The sequence below is a fragment of the Dermacentor albipictus genome, chromosome 5 (genome assembly GCF_038994185.2).
Source record: "Dermacentor albipictus isolate Rhodes 1998 colony chromosome 5, USDA_Dalb.pri_finalv2, whole genome shotgun sequence".
NCBI classification, from domain to species: Eukaryota; Metazoa; Arthropoda; class Arachnida; order Ixodida; family Ixodidae; genus Dermacentor; species Dermacentor albipictus.
The window spans coordinates 40,228,660-40,249,446 of record NC_091825.1 but is presented as its reverse complement, the minus strand read 5'-3'; the positions used below and the strand labels follow the sequence as shown (position 1 = coordinate 40,249,446).

At 45.3% G+C, this 20,787-nt stretch overlaps 1 protein-coding gene across 3 annotated transcripts in view; it reads right to left on the bottom strand.

The window, feature by feature from the left end:
• Positions 1 to 20,787, bottom strand: part of LOC135896855 (uncharacterized) — a 514,087-nt gene that overhangs the window by 83,275 nt on the left and 410,025 nt on the right. For all 3 annotated transcript variants that reach the window (XM_070538351.1, XM_070538352.1, XM_070538353.1), the window contains 2 exons: positions 19,774 to 20,006; positions 6,745 to 6,869 (listed from right to left, as the gene is read on the bottom strand). In XM_070538351.1, the coding sequence (XP_070394452.1) occupies positions 6,745 to 6,869; positions 19,774 to 20,006 (358 nt within the window). The remainder of the gene's footprint in view (positions 1 to 6,744; positions 6,870 to 19,773; positions 20,007 to 20,787) is intronic.

Genomic DNA, 20,787 nt, shown 5'->3' with positions numbered 1-20,787 from the left:
GACATCGCTGAAAGGGCCGCTCTCACTGGTTTCCAGAGTTCGCGGCTCGCGCCTTTCATCTGCCTCTCTGCGTTGTCTCTATTATTTCGCTGTTGTACACGTTTGCACTGTTACGCCGCCGCCGCAGACGCTTGCCGCAGGAACGAGTGATTAAGTGCCGCGCTCTATAAGAGGAACTTGAAACTCTCCCCGTTTCACGAAGACAAATGGCTGCTAAATGATTCGCAAGAGTTATATTTTCCCCATGCGCCATTGTTAATCCTACTATTAATGTGAGGGTTATATTGTATGCGTTAAAAAAGGTTAAAATGTTAAGGACGGCACGTTAGCACAAGTAAGCCCTGCTGACTGGTTTTTTCAACCTTAAACTAGACGAAGCCGCAGCATATTATTAGAGCCGTCTCAATTGGCATCAGTGTAAAAATGGCAGAAAGACGGAAGAAAACATCCAAAATTTTATAGTACCCTGTTCTGTCACATGATAAAAGGACTCTCGAACACTTTTCAAGGTACCGTTATCGTGGGTGGTTTGCCTAGAATAATGGCTGGAGAGATAAACGCAACAAGGGCGGCTATATAGGCATGTTTTCCGAAGTTATTCAGTCAAGAAAATGCAAATCGGTCACACACAACTGAAGCCGAACGTTGTGTCCACGAAGTGTCGGCGAAATCGCTCCTCAACCCCACGCTAAGTACCAGCCTTCCGAGCGTCGCGCCTCCGCCGTTGCGCCACATTGACCTCTTAGCGATCTGGGGAGCCTTCCTCTCAAGCCTAGCGCTTACGGGAAGCCTCCACAGCACATTCCTCACTGTTTCGTGCGGCCCGCAGCTATTGCTCACGCCTGTGGTGCCGAAGTTGGGCCTCGTGAGCAGCTTGCTCTTCGGAGTACGCACTACACGCTGCCTCCCCGAAGCAGCGCACGCAAGAAACTAAATGTTTATTCCGTTCTTTGCGCTGGACCGGAAATGCAGCAACCACGTGTCACACCAAATGATCGACGACCGCTAGGGTCTTTAGGGCTCCCTCAGCGCAGCCAAACTGAGCAGCTGGCTGCGTCAGGAGTTGGGGTAGCTGTCAAAACCGCACATCGTTCACGCTTCGCGACATCTCGAACATCACCAATCATTACCAATCACCATCGAGTCATTCTCGCACCATCCCTATTCTAAAACCCAGTGCCACTGGGACTCAGTGCGCCGGATTATGGGCCCAGTGCCGCGCGCTGGATGCTGGGGCGCTGGGCAGGCGCAGCGTGCTGGGAGGCACTGGCTACTCGTGCGAAAAGCAGTTCTTACGCGTTGCGGTGTCTGGACACCGTATATATTTTTTTTGAGTACAGAAAGCAACGAAGAGCGTTTAAGTGCAATAAAGAAATGAAAAGAAAGCGTGATACTAAAACGGCGCCGACCATGATTCGATAACCCGACCTACAGATCCCCAGCATGGCACTTTACCGCTACGCCATGCCAGCAGACGAACTTAAACGGATAATTTGCCATGTCAAAATCGAGAAGCAGTTTTAGTTTCGCAGAGCTACGTTTTGCACAGACATGGTACATGCGCTCATGTCTGTACTGATAAATAATTTGCTGTCCGTATTTAGTAGCATGCTCGGAAGTGCCACAACATCGATTTTCACTTGCGTTTGGTATTTGAACTTCGAAAAAAACTCCTAAATGAACCGCCGACCCGGGACGCTGTATGGGCTGTTACTGCCGATTCCGATCGCCGTATATTGTTCTTCACGCGATGGATATGCAACGTTTCCTTAGTTCATTGATGCCTTTCAGTCAACACGTATGTCTAGTCATATATCTTCGTCAGAGAAGCGCGCGCTAGTGCAGGGAGCCTTCGGCGATAGCACATATACCTGTGTTTACGTCGCGTCACATCGGCGGTCATCGCTTCTTCTGCTGGTACTGCAGACATGAAAAAAAATGTTTATTTAAGAACACCGATGCGAAAGCTGAAATACAGAGTGATTTATCCTTGTTAGACTTCTTGATTCCTCAGTCCATACGCGCCAATAGCATGAAGACGGACTCGGCGGATACGCTTGACCTAAGCTTCGGTGGGGAACGATCTCGGCGCGGGTAGCTGGCGAAAGCTAAAATGTTCGTATTTGAGCCTCATAACTTTTTTAGTACAATAGGGAAAGCGGAAGCGCACGAATCCAGTAAGCTTTGTTATCGGTGAGATAATATCAGTCAGCGATAGGCTTCGAAATCGGCGTCCGTTCGCGCGCGTCTGAACAACTTCTGCATATCATGTCCACTCCACAACACTGCGAGAATGCGACAACTCCCAGTCATATGTTACGTGCGAACTACTAAAAAACGCGGCGTCCTTTTCGTTTGGGTGGTTTCGTTCAAGAATTTAGCTATCCGCCCAGTCAAAAGGGAAAATGAAAAAAAAAGACGAAAGTGATCTCCAGTGTCATATGTCCATGAATAAACAGGGCCGCTCACGCACCTTTATTTCTAGCTGCGACACGAAATGGGGTTTTATGACCCCAAGAAATAGCGTTATTTAGGACAAGATACCAGTATCAAGCGATGAAATTGTATACAGCACTTAATATTTAGCAGCGCTCGTCCTTGCGCACTGGCACCAGCGCGGCACAAACACAACCAGCACAGTTACCAATGCGAAACAGTGAACTGCAGTGAGAACGAGCGCCTTTACAGCACAAACCAGTGCGCCCAAGCGTCATGGCAGTGGAGCCAGCGTCTTTTCCAATATGACCCAGCTGTTATCCAGGGTTCTCACTGGTATCCCAGTGAGTCCCAGCGAGCGCCAGCGTACCCAGTGCGACCCAGTGCCAAAAAACGCGCTGGTTTCACACTGGAAGACGCTGGCTTTTCAATAGGGCAGGCTGTCACGCACCGCGCAACCGAATCCGAAATGTCTGCCTAGAAAGGCCCTCTGAAATTTCGTAAACGCACCTTTGTGCTCGTTCAATTAACTGGCGTTGTACCGGCATCACGTCACCGCGTCTCCCCATCGCGGCGCCCATCTTCCTGTCGAGCCCGCTGCTTACGGGCAGCCTTCCTCGCACGATGTTCGCTGCTACCCGCTGCCTGTTTCTTAGCTATCATCATGCTGCACCAGGTGTGATACGAGCCTTACCGGTTTACTGAGCCTCCTGAAAGAGGGCGGTGTTATGTAGTATTGGCCTGAGTTACTGTATATGGCTCCCGCAGGGAGCCAGAGTTGCCCATAGGCCGCCATCTGGCAATCCACTTTTGTGCAATGAATCCACCTCTGTTCGCGTGGCGCTACGTTCAAGGCCGCTCTCTCGGTAATCTTATATATTGATACTTTTTAGAGCATGGCCCCTAATCACCCGTTCCTGCGTTGAGCGTTGGGGTAACTGAGCGGACGAGTACAGCGAAAGATGAAGAAGCGAACGTGGAGCACGAGATGAAAGGCACGAACATCAAATGACGGAGACGAATGAGAGCAGCCCCTTCAATGACGTGCGCGAGGGAAACCAGTGCCATGGGCAACCGCCCGACCGCTCGAGGCGTACGCGTGTCTGGTCTCAGCCGGACCACTTGTTTCGTACTGTAATCTGCTCACATCACCTCTTGCTCGTGCTTGTTAGGTTTGCTTGGTTCGCCCACACTTCGATTGCCATGGATGGCCCCGCGCCAGCCAATATATTGCGAATTGATAATACGCATAGAGCTGCGCATAGCAAAATAGTGCATCCGCGCAAAAGCTAGCGCGTGTGTGAGACACCACAAATTGCGCCGTGCTGATCGCGATGGAATTGACGAGGCCAAAAAGAGAAATGGTGTCGCGGTAGTTCGGCTTCTCTCTAGTAACTCGGAACTCGATGTGTCTGCGCTTAGCACATGGCAACGGTGCGGCACGTGCAAAACAGAGCCCGCATAGGTCTCCGCGTAGAGAGCGCGGGAGTTTCGAGGCAGAGACATTAAAAAAAAAAAAATTCCCGGGAGGGTATGCATAAAGAGCTCCGCTTTATGACGGAGCTCAATTCAAAGCTCTGAATTCAAATTTTGCATGGTCCTCAGTCGCAATTTCGTTCACCCACTGTCGAAAACCCTCACTGCATATGATAAAAGCTGTAAGTGCTTATATAGCAAATGTTCGACTCCATGGTTACCTGCTCTATGGTCACGGACTGCTGTGCGCTGATGTCTTCAATATCACGGTAACAAACCACGTGGAGCCTCATCACGCCGTCTTGTTTCAAACACAAAAATGATCACCACTATAAGTAATTAGCTTCCCTGAAGATGACAGTGAGGCACGGATTTAGCACTATCGGCGGACAATTCTATGGTAGGACAGCGTCTCTGTTTTTTTTTTCATAGCCTGCGGAGGTAGTTCTGCACGGCTACGCGTACAACAGAAAGAATGCGACCGCAATGATGCACCCAGGGGAAAACCTAGCACTCCGAGTGCAGTGGACGTGCAGACCGAGGCAACAAGGCTGCTTACGAGCGTACACAAGCGAGAAGTGAAGCTTTTGCACAGATATAGTACTCGTGTGCGCACTTTTTCTATGACACAGAGCACAGCTCGGAGGCGTCAGGCAGAAGCACAGCTAGCACTCTTACGTTTTGTTGTAGTTGTGTATTTTTCTTTCTTATGACAGCGCTTGTTGGGGGCAACATACAATTCACACCAAGCAAAATTTAATTTAAAAACCTCAATTTCCCACGTTGGTTGATGCCGTGCAGTGGCTACCTGCCACTTTATTCATGACCAATCAAGAACACGCAGCTGGTGACGTCGATTCCGGCTAAAACCCTTCTAGCGAGCACCGCTGGGCTATCATTAGTCCCGTATCGATGTCTACTTCCAAAGTTTTCATTTCGTATATGCACTACATTTTCCACGGTGTACTTACAGCAGGAGGCCCAAAAATCGAAATTGCGAATAGGGCCTCCTACAACTATACGAACACAGCATATTAAACAAGGACATGCACAAGAGTCCGAGATGCAAAACGAAAAAGTAAAAAGAACATGCAACAAAACATAAACTAATGCACAGTGATAAGTTCTGACACAGAATGGCTATGGATGTAAGCATTCAAACATGTGCTGTTTTAACTTTTGTGAACTTGTGAAACAACATCGATCGTTTCAGTGGCGGACACTGGTTTCTGCATGTGTAGATGGGAAGGAAAGAAACGTCTGCGTGTCGTAATTAGCCCGTGCATTTGGTAATATTAGTTTGACAAGGCAAGACGCGTCATCTTATTGTTCGTAATGAAACTTCTGGAAGAAAATTTAGAAATACGTATCCATTAATGGCTTTAAAAATGAAAACCCGGATGTGAAATTTATATGTTCTTTATCCAGGCAGGATATGCAGTGACTGGAACAAACCCGCAGATGCTTGGGTAAAAGAAGAGAATGTAATGATCGTAATCCTTGCTTTTTCATAGAAAAAAGTCTAGAAAGATTAGTGCTGTACGTACTACCCCATGACATAATAAGGTAATAAATATGTCAGTGTATAAATGCGTAATAGATTGAGATCCATGTACCTTGATAGAAAAATGGTCGTGTTATGATAGGTGCTCTTATTGCAAAACGAGCTTTGGTAACTACATAGGGAGCATGATGTCTAAACCTAAAATTAGAGTCAACGACCGCACCTATAACTGTAGCACGATTTGTTTGTTATAGGGCGACATTTTTGATGTGTATTCAAAGGTCCGAAGGAATTTTAGGGACCTGCAGTGGCACGAAATTCCCTTAGGATGAATTAGTTTATTACAATAATATGATACTCCAGTTGTCTAAGGATCGCAACAAGGAGGTGACATTTGCAGTTATTTCAGAAGACGTGTTACCAGGAGCCGTGTTGGTTGTGTCATCGGTGTAGAAGAGACATTGCTCTGCATTCAAATTAGACTGAAGTTCATTATTACACGTGAAACAAAGCAGTTGTCCAAGAATCAAACGTTGGTGCACTACTTTTTAATTAGTTGATTAGACGACATTATGCCTTTTAAAGAGAGGCTCTGGTACATGTCAGATAAACAACTTTTGATCGGGATTATTGGCGGGCTTGCAATTCCATAGCTTTCGAGTTTAGAAAAAGAATATAGTGATTATATCATCGAAGTCTTTCGTGACGTCTATAATGTCAGCTCCATCTGCCACACCACTATTAGTTTGTGCGCTACGCAGTCAGAGAAACATAAGAGCAACTTTTCGTCCAATGTCCACGATGAAAACTGGAACTGTAAAGGTTATATTAAACTTGGAGCAATACGCGTGCATTCTTATTTCAAGTAATTTTTCTGCTCTACGTGCTTGCATAATTAAAATGGTAAATATATAAATAACGGCGCTTATACCTACGCTAAATGCATCTACAATAGCTGAAAATGGTTCAGTGTTTGAGTGCCACCTTAGGGTTGTACCCTTCTATGGTGTTGTACTTCGGCGTTCCCCACTCTTCCTGTAACACTGCCAGTCGTGGATTTGAATGGCCCATCAAGATATCCCTCGTTTGAACAAGCATAGGGAGTAGTTTCTTATCGTAAAACTATTGCGGGACAAGATATCTGGGAATGGTTACTGTACAGGCGACCTACTGCTGCGGTTATTGTTACGACTATCTTCAGTTGTCTTCAAATTTTCTATAAATGTAGGTGATGTGAGTTCGCGACAAAAGCCGTAGAGAGCATGTCAGGAAATGTGCAACATATTTTTCTCTACAGCACAACTTGTAGGAATAAAATTGGAACCTACTCGTTAAGTTCACGGATGGTAATGTTTAAGGTGACGTCCACAGGTTCATACTTATAAGGAAACATGAAGAACGTCGCAGTCTCATCGTCTCGATACTGGACGCTTTTGAGCACTTCCTTCAGCGTCTGCGGAGGCAAAAGAAACACAAAGGTTAATGGAATTTCAGTATGTTTTAATTTGATGTACAAAATAATTAAGCAGCATGAGCATAGTGGTTTCATTAGCGTTCCCAATAAACAGAAGCTGAAAAGGCACCTTTTGCAGTAATTAGAGCGGACATCACTACACGCCGGGGTGCAATTCATAACAGAATATTCCAGTTCGTCTTCACGTGATAGGCACCATCGTGTAAGCATATTTGTAGAGTGGTGTACTGACGACAATATGGGGCGCTATTACGTTGAGGTATTCCAGACTTTTCTATTATGTTTATGCAATAATCCCTCCACGAACGCTATATTTTTTTTTCTCGCCAGCCCCACTTGTTAGTCACGCGACGTCAGAGAAATCGTATCTCCGCTTCTGATATGTCATGTACAAACTGATTATGCATAAGACCGAACAAATGAAAAATAAATATTTCCCACTGTATGCCTTTTTCACCGTCAGCATCCCGCAATAGGCCAGAAGATTTCGGGCAGCACCCACTTCACCTGTGTGACCCGCGACGTCACGAAATCGCGAAAGCTCACAGCGTCAAAATGACTTGTCTGAAAATCATCATCATCATCATCAGCCTGGTTGCGCCCACTGCCGGGCAAAGGCCTCTCCCATACTTCTCCAGCAACCCCGGTCATGTAATAATTGTGGCCATGCCGTCCCTGCAAACACCTTAATCTCATCCGCCCACCTAACTTTCTGCCGCCCCCTGCTACGCATCCCTTCCCTTGGGATCCAGTACGTAACCCTTAATGACCATCGGTTATCTACCCTCCTCATTACATGTCCTGCCCATGTCCATTTCTTTCTTTTGATTTCAACTAAGATGTCATTACCTCGCGTTTGTTCCCTCACCCAATCTGCTCTTTTCTTATCCCTTACCGTTACACCTATCATTCTTCTTTCCATAGCTCGTTGCGTCGTCCTCAATTTGAGTTGAACCCTTTTCGTAAGCCTCCACGTTTCTGCCCCGTAGGTGAGTACTGGTAAGACACAGCTATTACACACTTTTCTCTTGAGGGATAATGGCAACCTGCTGTTCATGATCTGAGAATGCCTGCCAAACGCACCCCAGCCCATTCTTATTATTCTGAAAATAAAGGTGCATTAATATGCCAACCAAAGCAGAATTGCCTTTAGGAATAGCCTGAGACTGACCCGTCTCTAAATGGTCTACGATGATCTCACGCCGCTAGCTCTGGCACTGGCTATTTGCAGCTGCCGGGAAGAATGCACTTTATTGTGTATAATAAAAAAAAATGTGGCGGTAACATTGATCAGCACTTTTAGCACGTACACGGCATCGCATTGGCAAATATTATTTGCATAGGAATCGTTTTCCCTTGATTTTTAATATTCCATTTCACGTCGCCGCAATTTCTGTTTCACGCTGCGGCAGCTAAGCAAGAAGAAGTGAGGCAACTCTAGTTTCTGACCACTATGCACAGCCTATAAGGCTGTGCACATATTAGCCTATAAGCCTACAATTAGCCTATAGTTAGCCTATAATGTGAACTATGCACATTATAGCCTATAAGGCTGTGCACATTCTCTGCACTAATCTGGCCCCTCAAAAACATTGTCCGATTATGATGTAATAGGTAGCCCGTTTCGTTTTCCTTTGCAGCAATTGCTACGATTGGGTGGATATCTAATTTCCCCTTTTAAAACCTCTCCAATTCTGCAAGCTCCTCGAGTCTGGGCAGCCATTTTAAGAAAGAAAAACCTGTGACGTAAGGTAATGATATTTTCTTTATTAGCACTCAAATGTAACCTTGTATAAACGAGGAGAGCGTTTCATTGGCCTGTTGAAACAACGCTGCGAAACTTTTCCATTCTGGCTTTTGTGGTGACGTTGATTTGACGTCAGCAACAGGATACTCTTTATCAGAATCCTAAGTTCGTTTTGCATTAAAATCTGCGATCGGTTTAGCAGAATTATTAGCGCAAGTTTCTTTAAATAAATATTTAGGATGTTTTCTCAAAAGTGAGGGGAAGTCTTGATAGTAATATTTTTTTTTACTGCCGCTGTGGCTTTACAGTAAGCATGTAGGCGTTCCTTATATATATCCCAATAATAAAGCATATTATTATGTCTCGGGGTATTGTACAAGGGTTTCTTTTTTATTTCGTAGGCATCGCAGTTTTTACTAAAGCATCATTTAGTTGCATCATTCGCAATAAGGATTAATGGCCCATACTTGTTAACTAACTTTAATATTTTGAGTTTAAAATGTCCCTTGTTCTCATTCATGCACCGTCAAGTAGAATTCGTGCACGGTCTCCCCCCAGGCCCTCCGCATTCTCCAAAGCGCCAAAAGTATCTCTCCGCATTCTCTTATTTGGTTTCCCGCTCACTTGGGGTCAATTGAGGGTTCTCCCTCTAACCCTAACGAGGGCGCACACGAGGCCGCGCGCGGTCTCACTGACCGCGCCACCTCAGCAGTCCCCCTGCCCCGCGGGGAACCCTTGCTTACGTATAATGAAATCACGACATACTGCTATCTGTCAAGACGGGTATTTCCCCTCCCGCACCCCGCCTTATGCAGGGCGCAGGCGGTTACCCTTCGACTTTTACAAGCCCGTGCGTACCCTAACCTCGCGGTTCTTCATGCCATATACCCTGAAAGATATCCCAGTGCGGACTGCCCTGCCTGTGGACTAAGGGCAACATTGGACCATTGGACTAAGGCCAACATTGGATCAGCGAGGATAGGTGGGCGGCGCTCTTGGGCAGCCCCGAACTCAGTGACCAAACCCTGGCCGTCCAGAGTGCCCGCGATCAGGCCATCAAACTCGGCTTGGTGGTCCCTATGTGGGACTAGCCGGGGGGCGCGGGGTTTCCCCTGCGTGTTCTCTGGACCTAATAAAGTTATTTCACTCACTCAGTCACCGTCAATGGTAGAAAACTTTCATTGAAAAAGACTTCTCATTCGGTGTTTTATGCGTCGTAATTGATTCGGTTATAATGCCGGATAGTTTTAGTCACAACAAGAGAAAATGCTAACGGTAGGTTAATTGTGTCACTAAAGCCTTCTATGTTAAAAACCGGTCCAGCAATGCCCGGGGCAGCCATTAAAATCAAGTCAAATGTGTCAGTATCAAGAGTGCGTTGATCAAGAACTTGTGATATGCTGTAGTCAAGCTTAAGTCGACAAAATCTTCTCAGGCGACACACGTAGTAAACATAGCAGACCAACCAATGATAATTCAATTCACCGAAAATATATATTACCTCGGTTAGACAGATTTGTGTAGCGCGTGCTTTATTATCACGTACTTTCCCTAGTGAAATAAGAATCGGCATCTGGAGGGTAATAACATGATCCAGTGTTTATGCCAGTAATTATGCTTGTGTGCTGTTTTATACAATTTGTGTTCCGTTTATATGTTATTTTATCTAATTCAGTTAAGAAGTGCAGATAATTTTCCTTGTGCTTTCCTTGGTGTCATTATTTCTGGGCTTGTTATGATATGACTAAGAAAAATTGGGCCCTTCTGGTTTTCTTTCTTGTCCTTCATTACATAGCGAGAGTCACGAATCATATATCTCAGATGCCTGCAAGTAGCATGTGTTGGTTTATTGACCAGTCCCGTTCACGCAAAAGTTGACGAAAACGTGACTTCTGCGGTAGAAAAGAAGCTCCACATGGCAGCCAAGGCCATGAGTGGTGCCCCTGACTAACACTGCCCGGGTTAGGGCCTAGTGGATAACACAAGTACTCGAGAAAGTGGATGGAAAAATGGTAGCGCAGTAGTTCAATTCGTAAGAGCATCGCACGTGCAATGCGAAGACGCTGGATCTTATCTCACCCACGGTCAGTTGTTTTTGCTTCCACTTTCTTTTACGCTTATACATACAATTGTTTATTTCAATTAGGAACTGAACATTTCTTCTGTCCTTTCCTTGGTATCGTTGTTTCTTGGCTTCTTACGACATTGTATATAGTGACACCTTTTGTCGCTTTACGTAACAATGTATTTACAATGAGGTATCCCGCAGCAACGAAGATGGTGGACAGCCTGCACACCAGACAGGCTCGTATTTTTCGTCGTCTACTCAAACGAGAATGCATTTCTCGGATCGTGTTGGCTTCGTAATATTACTCCAGGTGGTAGGAGCGTCTGTTGGGTTCACTTTAAGTACTGATGTCAGGAGGAGGGTGGTATGCTCTGTCTGCTGGCGTGAACAATGTCGCTGGTAGCCATCGTAGGTGGCAGAGCCGGTTAGACAGAGACAGTCTCGTAGGAGACATCCGTGATCTGGCGGACCATCCGGTAACGGCCAGAAATAATGTCACAGAAGACATCTGTGATCTGCCGCACCATCCGGTAACGGCCTGTGTACCGAGGCAACAACTTCTCTCACAAGCCGACATGACGAAATGGGCACTACAGGAGAGTTAAGGCATCGGATGTGAAATGAATGTCTTGAAGCCGGCTGATATAGAAACGCTTCTGGGTCGCTTACGAGTCTGACATCCTAGTGCAGGCGATCTGAAGCGCGTCGTTGGCGCGAGAAATGGCATCACGAGCATATTTGCTAGGCGACGCTGTAGCAACTCGAAGTAGGATGTCCAGTGGTAACATCGGTTGACAGTTAAAGAGCATATAAATGCGTGAGTACCGGTAGTGTCGTGAGGCGACGAATTGCAGGCGAAGGTCACGTGAAGTATCGCCAGGTCCCAGTCACGGTGGTCAGATGAAACATATCGTGAGAACATGACCGTGAGCCTGCGATTCGGGCGCTCAGTGCGGCCATCTGCTTGGGGATGGTAGCAAGTGGTCAACATGCGCTCCGTTCAGGAAGAGCGCAAAAGATCCCTAATTAGTCGAACCAAAATGCGTGTCCTTGATGTATGAGCAATTGGCGAGAAGTGCCATGATGTAGATAACAACGTGGAGCGAAAAATCGGTAACGTCAGTAGTAGTGCTGGGGCGGAGCGCTCGAGTGATTGCATACCTAGTCGCATAATCTATAGCGACGGCGACCCAGTTGCTGCCAGATTTTGTCTCAGGAAAAGGACTGAGAAGGTTTAAACCAACACTGAAGAATGGCTCGATCGGTATGGAGAGCGGTTGAAGCAGTTAAGCAGGCAGTGCGGCAGGTTGTTTCTCACGTTGATACTTACCGCAGGAGGCTACGTAACGTCGGAGAGACCGCGCGAGACCGCGCCAAAAGAAGCGGTGCCTGACGTGGTCGTACGTCCGAGATACGCTAGGGTGAGTAACAGGTGGTTCGTCGTGAAGGTCGCGCAGGACCTTGGAACGTAGATGTTTAGTTACAACGAGAATCAGCTGAAGATAATATGACTGGACGTTACGACATTAATGTGTGCTATCTATACAAGGGGAAGAACATGCGCAGTAACACGTCGTTAGGTGTGGATTCGAGATGGTCAATGAATGATCGCAATGGAAGCATGGCGACATTGTTCGTCACTAGCCTAAGAGACTTGGACATATACATAATTCAGGAGATAGGCTCGATGTATGGTACGTTTGGTTTGCCAAAAGGGTAGCGGAACAAGCAGTCCACGTCCGAATGGAGGCGACCAGACTTGTAGGTAAAAGGATTAAAGTACTGCTGAAGGGCCGTCGCCCAGCGACCAAGCCGTCCAGTACGGTCATTCACTGAAGAAAGCCAGCAGAGAGCGTGAGGGTCAGCGACAACGCGGAAAGGTCTACCATATAAGTAAGGACGCAATTTCTAAACCACCCAGACAAGGGCATGACATTCCTATTCTGCAATAGAGTAGCTGCGTTCAGAAAATTGTGGTCGTATTGGGCAGCCGTGTGAATCTCTGGGAAACATGGCGGCTCCTGGCTTGTTCAAACCGCTGGCAGTCTTTGATGATGGTGTCAACGGTATCAAGATTGGTATACACGAACAGGTTAAAAGCATCGTCGGTGATACGATTGAGCAAATGAGAAATATTTTCGTCCTGAATGTCAGCAAACATATGACTCGGCAGATGTCTGTCCACGGGTTGCCAGTTCATTCCGCGTAGCAAACTGCCAACCAGTGCTATGGGCAGAAATGCCGCCGATCTTCTCTTTGAAAGGACTCCAGCTTGTAATGTCAGCATCGTGTCTGTTGAACCACACGTTTGGTGGGCGATCGAGCTAAAAAAAAAAAGCACATTGGGGAGTATAAGGGTCGGGTCCCACCAGTAGCTTGCGCTGATACATTCCTAAATGTTGATAGATTTGCCGACATCAACTGCATCATGGCTGAAAACGTGCCAGAATCACAAGCAGAAACGAGAAATATGTAGGTGGTAGCCACAGGAGGGGCAGGATGCAAAGACGATATTACGGCATCCAGAAACATGACCAAAACAGGGATGAGGCGTCCGTTGCGGAGCTCCGTGATGACGCAGGGAACAACCATCACCTCTACCACAAATAGTTTACGTAAGACGACACGAGTGGTGAATATTTACACTGTATTGTTCTCAGGCACCCAGCAGCAACCACGATGATCGACAGCCTGTACACCAGGGAGAATGTCTCTCTATGATTGGGTTGGCTTCGCAACATTATGACCGGTAAAATTCATCCCCTGCATTTAGTTGCATATTGTGTATATATATATATATATATATATATATATATATATATATATATATATATATATATATATATATATATATATATATATATATATATATATATTGTTATCGGAGATTATCAGCGCCAGCACGGTGAACTGTAGAGGAGGCAGACATCAAACTCGTGTTGCGCGCTTTATCGGTGTTCACCTTAGACTTCCCCGTTTTCCTGGCATTCTCTGCGGTGCCCTCTCATACCATACTACATGCTCGTGCTGGAAATCACCGAACTTTATAACAGTGCCGAGTTAAGTGGCCACGTGATCACTTTTCAATGGGGGCCTAGTAATTGTGGTGTGATTGGCAATGAATTCGCTGGCAGTGAGGCAAGATCGGCCTTCTCTTCCTTTAATAAAGTACGGATTGCCTACTCGCGACCTCACGCCAGCTCCATGATCAAGCCACTCATGCAGGACCTTACAAAGGCGTACAGAGCCGACGATAACACCATTCACAGACGCCTAAATATGATCGACCCAGGCGGTAAATGCTGTTTGCCCCCGAAGGTTGCGCGGAGCAAAACGTCATTGCTACACAGAATCCGGCTGGGCGCTGGTTTCACCTCATCGGCCAATTGAACAGCCCTGATTGTGAACACTTCCAGATGCCTGCAACAGTGAAACACCTAGTGTGCGATTGACCAGCATATATGCTGGCGCGAAGGGCGTTAGAAAGTTTCCTAGCCAGCATTGCCAGGCAACCACTGTCGGAGGAAGCTATCCTCTGCCCATGGCCAGACACTGCAACTTCAATGCTTGCAACTAAAGTGTTGTTGAAGTTTCTGCAAGACACCAAGCTCGAACAGCGGCACTAGCAAGGGAACTCTCACATATACATAAGCACTCATCACTCTGTTTTCACCATCATCTATCCTAGTACTCTCGCTCCTCTTTCCTCTTCCCCAGTGTCGAGTGGCAGACTAGAGCGCTCTAGCTCAGATCGAACTCTCTGTCCTTCCCGTGAATAAATTCTATTCTATTCTATCTGCTCAGACGTGCAGGCCGTGGTTGTTGGTGGATATGCTGAGTATTCGCCTTCACCACTCTCAAATTCGGAAGCCGCTTGTTGCTATCGTTATCCACAATGATGGAAGACAGCAGCGTGACAAGCCACTCCCGCCCGTACGTCTGTCGTTGTGGTGTGGTACGCGAGTGCAACACTGCGATGTTCAAGCTCACCGACTACCACGACGTGGAGGACTAACTTACATATTATGAAGACATTAGCACGTGTAAAAGTTGGATGGCCACATCAAGCTGGCCAACGTTAGCGAAAGCTGCTTAGTTTTTGTGTTTCTGATGGCAACAAAATGGAATACACGTACCACGAAGGACCTCAGCAATGTGTCAATATTTGCTTGAGGCCTGTTTTATATGTTTTGGCATTGACAAATTATAAGCCGATTTCATAGCGTCCTCTATCAGCGACCACTTGCCCATATTTATCATTTTTCCAACAAGGAATGCAAGCCCCGGACATCTCCATGCATACTACGATTACGTACAGAGATATTCGTGAACAGATAGATAGATAGGTAGACAGACTGATAGATAGATAGATAGATAGATAGATAGATAGATAGATAGATAGATAGATAGATAGATAGATAGATAGATAGATAGATAGATAGATAGATAGATAGATAGATAGATAGATTAGATAGATAGATAGCTAGATAGATAGATAGATAGATAGATAGATAGATAGATAGATAGATAGATAGATAGATAGATAGATAGATAGATAGATAGATAGATAGATAGATAGATAGATAGATAGACACACATACGAATGAAGCCAGGCAAAGAATACTGATTTATTGACACTTTATACCTATTGTTTGTTTGAGCGAGATGATCTCAGAACTAAATATCCGAAGGTGACATCATTGACAACCTCTAAGTTTTCGAAGTGTTCTACCAGTCTAAATGTTGAGAACACTGGGACTGGTTATAATCTATGCAATTGAAGTGTTTTCATCTGTCCTTCTAGTGATTTGGTAGATGATCGCTAAAAATTGTATTATCATGTGCGAACCTCCCAGAACTGCTATCCTGACTTAGTCGGTTACACTCCTACTGCATGAAAATGCGCGACCATTTTTGATTTTATGGAAGGTGGGAAGACGTACCTGTTCCGTTCTGAGGAGTCGCAAATAGTGACTAATCATTCATGTTTTAGGTACCCTCTTCAAAAGTGTACACGTAACTGGAGAAGTATTCCTGATGAATGGGTATTCATGCAACAAGAAAATTGGTGTACGTTCCTAATCAAATAATGTTGTGCCCATAGACGGAACTCCAGTGTGCCGTGACAATTTCTCAAGCTTGTGTTGAGAACAGGCATAATTTCTCGCTGAGTTATTGCAAGAATGCCTCCATTAGTAGTTTGCTTCAATCAGATCATTCTCAGATCATCAACAGCAAGTTGCCGTTATCTCTAAAAAAAAAGTGTATAACAGCTGTGTCTTACCAGTACTCACCTACGGAGCAGAAACCTGGAGGCTTACGAAAAGAGTTCTACTTAAATTGAGGACGACGCAACGAGCTATGGAAAGAATAATGGATGTAACGTTAAGGGGGATAAGAAGAGAGCAGATTGGGGTGAGGGAAGAAACACGAGGTAATGACATCTTAGTTAAAATCAAGAAAAATAAGTGGGCGTGGGCAGGGCATGTAATGAGGAGGGAAGATAACGATGGTCATTAAGGGCTACGGACTGGATTACAAGAGAAGAGTAGCGGGGCAGGGGACGGCAGAAAGTTAGGTGGACAGATGAGATTAAGAAGTTTGAAGAGACAACATGGCCACAATTAGGACATGACCGGGGTTGTTTGAGAAGAGGGGGAGAGGCCTTTGCCCTGCAGTGGGCGTAGCCAGGATGATGATGTTGATGATGATGATGACGATGATGATACGCGGAATAGGCTTGTGTTCGCCTATGTCTCTCAGCACGCAAGTGAAGTCTGAGAATTTCAATGTCACTACAGATGAAATAATAACTGCGCAAGGAATTCACCGCATCACTCTGCTACGATGTTTAGCAGCCTTGTTTGGGAAGCGTGAGTTGAATAGATCGAAATTTACGAAAGACACCTGTTTCAGTTCAAAACCTTCAGAAGAATGTGTCTGCTAAAAAATGCAATTGAACTGTTCGCTTAAAAAGCCCCAGAAAATCAACAGTTTGTGTTTTTTTCCAATTGTTGAATAAATGTTCAAGTACATCAGTTTCAGCCATTTGAAATAGGCCCTACGGCACTAAGTACTAAATTGCTCGAGTGTAAACACATCACGGACGTTGCCTAATTTAGGCAATACTATAGCACTATGTTTTTCGTAAAAACACGAGTTACGTCATTTTTGCCACGTCATCTCGGCACGAATTTCTAGCGCCTGTGGAGTACGCAGCCTTTTGCGAAAATAACGCTGTTCTTAGTCAACGCATGGTTCCACATTATTTCTTGTTTTTTGAAATGCAGCACCGAGAAGAACCTTGCTTCCTTGCGTGAGGTGCTCGTTCGCGTATACAAATTGCTCTGGGAGAGTAAACCCGCGAACTGAGGGGAGCAGTATTAATTTTCTCACAGCAGCTACGAAAATGTCACATGTTTAGGTAGTCGCAAGCCTAAGAAATAAGCTCAATTTTTGACAGTTTGATTCGCTACACTGTGTCAAACACAATGAGGGTTAAGCCTCAGCTATTTTATATGCTATATTGCACTATCAACGTTTGATAGTAGGCGTGAGGCACTTGAATTCCGCATTTGAGCCGGCTGTACAGCTCCAGTTTAATGGTATGGCTTCAAACTTCACCAGTGTTTCCGTTAAATTATAATGTTCTGTTTTCAAGAATTCTGGTCACCACTGAAATTTGTCTCGTCAGAGATGACCGAATTGAACTTCTGCATGGTACCCAAACTCATCAGGGGAGGGCGATAAGACCTCGATTTGAACTTCCACCAAAGCCGCATCAAACTGAGCTTCGCTTGCTAGATGATTTCTCCATATTCGTGTGAGATTTTTCCCACTTTTTCCTGTTCCCTAGCGACACTGTTATGTCGAGGAGAGCGCGATTGTTGAAGTTTTACATTTTTTGGGTCATTAACGCGCAAACTGTGCGCCTTGACTATTTTGAACGCACTTAGCTAAAACCACAGCTCGAACATTTCGAAGGAAGTTTTGATCTCGCCACTTGGATTTCTCCTGCTCAGTTAGTATTCAAAACTGTGTACTTGCAGAGCCGGACGACTGCCATTGGAGGGTAGCGCGAGACGGAGGGAGGCTTGCTTGTTTTCCTGCATGTTTTCTTCCTATAGGTTGTCGTTTTCGATTTTATAGTGGTAGGCAAATTTCCAAAAACTTGCGTCTCCTGCATTTACCCGAGTTCGCACGCAGTGCTATCGGTGTAATTGGCTCAGATGCATTGAGCCCATCTCAACCTAAAGGAGTGCTCGGCACTGGTTGGCTGGAGGGTCGTACTGCTTGAGCATGAATAATCAAATTGGAATCACGCTTGTAAAGGCAGCATTCGCTTTTTTCCTGTCCTAATAAGCACAGACGACCTTGTATCCGGGTGTGGTATGGGGATCCCCGAGTAATGGCGGCAGTTAACGCTGAAAAACGCGCCAGGTGTCATTACAACTTCTCAGCCATCTGGAATTCTGTCACCGGTAAACGACGACTGCCCAAGGCACACACAGAGACACGACGAGTGCTGCTACTAAAAGTTATTGTTTGATGCAATACAAAACGTTTGTGCGAAAGAGGCAGAAATGGGCGGATGCGGGCAGGCAAGCGGAAGTTTATTCGTCTCACACAGTAATACAGTTTTCTGTACACCGTATTTCTATATCGGGGTGGTGTCACGATGCCCGAGTAATGGAGGTCATTTCAAGAAAGATTGTGAATGCCTTCATCTATTGCTACCTAGATATGGATTTGGGTAAGCTGCTGCATGGAGATGGGGGGAGGGGTATTCTGTGAGAGTCCACCTAGTGGACTTTTTATACTTCCACCTAGTGAACTGTCGATTTCAGCCACTGCTGATCGGCTTGGGCCGCTCGTCTCCTCCTCGCTCATGCAGCTGCATCCAATCACCAGCGGCGGAAATGGAAAGTCCACTAGGTGGGCGCTTACAGAATACTCTCCCTGGAGCGTTTGAAGAAATAATAGATTTCCATGGAGCAATGATTCCCACAGCAATAAAATCGACAAATTCTTGGCAGGTTAGCTGATTGTGTTAGAACGTGAGCTTCTGTTTAGGGGACATCTGTCGAGCTCACTTCCAGAGAATTTGGTATAACTAGACTCATTGGCACTTTGCAGAATCACCGTGGTGCAAAAACTTTTACATATCGTTGTGACCGCTTGCTCATCTGGTAAATCTCTCCATCGGTCTTTTCTTGTTATTTGGTAGAAAATTCCGCGGTATACTGCTGACCTCAAATTTAGCGCGCGGCATGGCGCACCATTGGAGCGTTCGGCTTAAATCGCCTTCCTTATATATTCGGAGAGATATTAGCTGCAAAGTAAAATGTGGACTCACGGTTCCACCAAAATATGCATGTGGTCCAGGTACCATTCAGTAGAAGGCTTTTTCCAAGTGTTCTTACTTAATGGGAAGCTTTTTTGGAGGATGGAGAAATGTTACGGATCAATCTACACAAGCTACTTGTATCGGGCGATCGCAGCGTTTCGCGAGGGAGAACTGTCATTCCGGTTTCCGTCACTGGCACCGAGTTATCTTCAAACCGGCAACATCTCTGTGCTATGAGATACTACAAAAGTATGATTTACGAATAAAAATTATCACACTAAACATTCTATTCGACGATACATGCAATTAATTTTATTAAGCCCTTGAAGTATCTAAATATTATGGAAACAATTTTCCTGGATGACCAAGCCCCCCTCCTGGTGTCCCACCTACACTCTCTCATTTGAGCGCCCGTTTAAAAGCAGTCGTTTCACGTACGTGGTATAGGTAACTTTGAATTATTCACGTTTTCAAAATATTTGTGTGAATTGTGTGAATGTCAAAAAGAAATCTGCTCAGTATATCCTTTTTTTAATATAAATTCACATAGTATTTGCTATAAACCTTAACACCATAAATATGCGAAAGTGCAAGAAAAGGGGTTCAGAAGTTTTCGGATGGCCTGCCTCGTTAACACAAAACATTGGCTTATTATTTTTGTGAACCACCGTTTTATGCAACCTAAGAAAGCCTTATAATAGAAAGTCATCGCAAAACATACCTTGAAAATGTTGACGATGGAACGCAATGTATTGTTCGTTCTCAGTTGGAAATACGCTTTCTGGATGATACCGAAGCCGCGGGCATTCATCGTTTTATACAGCTGCTGCGCTGCGATGCTGAAACCGGGTGACATTATGCTTCCCATCGTGTCGGAAAAATTGCTCCTTTCATTTATGGTAAACAGAAATGGAGTTCGAAGGCTCAGTGGTTTTGCGAATGAATAGTCATCATCTGCAAAAGGCAAACACAAAGTGGGACACAAAGTCTGTGAAAATGTAGGCAGCAAGTTGTAGGCTATAAATACGAAGCGTGTGTGACCCCGAGGACACGCTCTTGCGCGAGTCTCGGCATGTAGTTCGCGAAACGTGCAGTATGTGGTAGTTGATAAAGCTTACAACAAATAACAGAAAGCTGATTGGTAAGATCCGCTCTCTGGCTTTTGAAAATCGCTTGTAGCGTTTCACACTACTTTCTTGAACACGAGAAGACACTGCCTTCAAACTTGAGCAGTTCGTGATAAATCGCATACCTGTGTGCACATTCACAAGCATTTAGAGCAGTCACCCACACTGAAAAGGCATATAGGCCATTTATAATTGCTATTTCCTTATCGAACGAGCACAACCAGGGAACAGTTCGCTGACGTGCGCTCAGATTTAGGTAAAGTGTCCTTGAACGGTTTGGGGTTAATGTAAAATATTATATAACAAAATAAAATTGCTTTGCCTTGAGATGAAAAATTATCAATGTGATGCGTTGGCAGACACGCAATAATGCACCATTTTAGCTACTCTCATGAGGTATCAACAGGAAACAGCTATAGAAAGGTTTTCTGTAAAAAGAACCACTGGAGTACCGAGAATATCTTGTGTTTATTTTGCCGCAAGTGTACAATTATCGAGATTTCCAGCAAGTGCACTGTTGTACTAGCTCACGCAAGTACCTTGTGGGTACATGCAGCTGAGGCACCAGCGAAGTGGCAAACGCGTATTTTGCGTACCCCTTAAGAAGC